The 1,385-nt window shown below is 42.6% G+C and overlaps 1 protein-coding gene across 1 annotated transcript; it reads left to right on the top strand.

Annotated features, from left to right (window-relative positions):
• Positions 1 to 369: 369 nt before the first annotated feature.
• Positions 370 to 1,385, top strand: LOC133823020 (uncharacterized). Its single transcript, XM_062255583.1, has 2 exons — positions 370 to 726; positions 864 to 1,385. The coding sequence occupies exons 1-2, from the start codon at positions 370 to 372 to the stop codon at positions 1,383 to 1,385; spliced, it is 879 nt and encodes a 292-aa protein (XP_062111567.1).

Here is a 1,385-nt window from a genome sequence, read left to right as displayed (position 1 = left end):
AACATCCATGCCTAGTTGGATCTGTTAACCTGACTGGTAAGGGACTTGACAGCCCCCGAGTTAATAGATATTGAAATGGAGAGGCAGAGAGGGTCCACATTTTCAGACTGCATTAATCAGCTGCCAATACCTGTCAAATTCAAAATGCCAACATGAAAAATGTACACTGGGCTGGAGGACTTGGTATCTCATGTTCACAACTTTGAACTACAGACTGATTTATAGGGAGTTGGGGATGATGCCAGGTGCAGGATCTTCCTAGTCACCCTGTTAGAAATCGCCCAACAATGGTTCTTCAAGCTACAACCAAGGTCGATTACATTATGGGATGGATTTTTACACATATTCTATTCCCAATTCTCTTCAGCAATGGCCCTTCCCGCTGAGCCGAATGACCTAGTGGACATAAAACAGAATGATAATGAACCTTTGAAGGATTACATTCAACATTTTATGTTAGAAGCCACCAGAGTGAAATCCCTTAGTGATGACGGTAAATTAATAGCCATGAATTCGGTAGTTGAGGTAAATAGTCTGTTCTGGAGCAGCTTGAAAAGGAAGTCTGCACGTACCACTCAAGAGTTCCTTGATCGTGCACAAGAATTCATCAAGCTTAAGGAGGCTGAGCAGAAGGCTACCAAGAAGGGGAAAACAAATGTTGGGTATACCACCAACTCTGCAGAGGGAGGAAAGAATTGGGCTAAGAAAGGCAAACGCAGTAATGGGGCTAGAAGTAACGATAACTAGAATACAATAAGAAGCCTGAGACTGGCGAGTAGCCCAAGCCATGAGAATATGTTCTTAAATATACTACTTATTCCATTCTATTAGAGACCTAATCGAATGTTTTTAATGCCATACAGGCTGTCATACCATACAGAAGACCTCCACCAATGAGGAAGGATGTTAATAGACGAGATATGACCAAATTCTGTCAGTTTCACAATGACTATGGTCATGAAACCAATGAATATAACCATCTGAAAGAGGAGATAGAATTCCTCATTAGACAAAACAATGTTCATGTGAAGAGGTATATATGGCCGACTGCCGACCAGCATCCTCAACAGCCTCCTCAGCAACAGTCTCAACAATATCAGAGCAGTCAGCCTGTCCTACTACCACCAGTAGCTGATCAGCTAGATATGAATTTTGGCGGGCCACATTTGGCTAGCAACTCTGGCAAGGTTCAAGAAAGGTATTCTTGTTCCCATAGGCATGATAAAGAGGAAGATGTACTAGCTGTCCAGGAGCGTATTCCCAAACAGCCTTGCTACGAATATGAGCCCATCACATTCGGTGAGGAAGACACAGGTCATATACTTCATCCACATAATTATCCATTAGTGGTAGAAGTACAGATCGCTAACATGTCCGTAGCCTAA

Source organism: Humulus lupulus, chromosome 1 (assembly GCF_963169125.1).
Source record: "Humulus lupulus chromosome 1, drHumLupu1.1, whole genome shotgun sequence".
In the NCBI taxonomy this organism is placed as follows: Eukaryota; Viridiplantae; Streptophyta; class Magnoliopsida; order Rosales; family Cannabaceae; genus Humulus; species Humulus lupulus.
Note: the sequence above shows the minus strand (reverse complement) of the source record. Positions and strands in the feature narration are given on the sequence as shown.

Excerpts from the sequence above, each read along its gene's own strand:
- LOC133823020 (XM_062255583.1), top strand. The coding sequence starts at position 370 with ATGGCCCTTCCCGCTGAGCCGAATGACCTAGTGGACATAAAACAGAAT. Across the intron at positions 727-863 it reads AAGGCAAACGCAGTAATGGG|GCTGTCATACCATACAGAAG; the intron begins GCTAGAAGTAAC and ends AATGCCATACAG.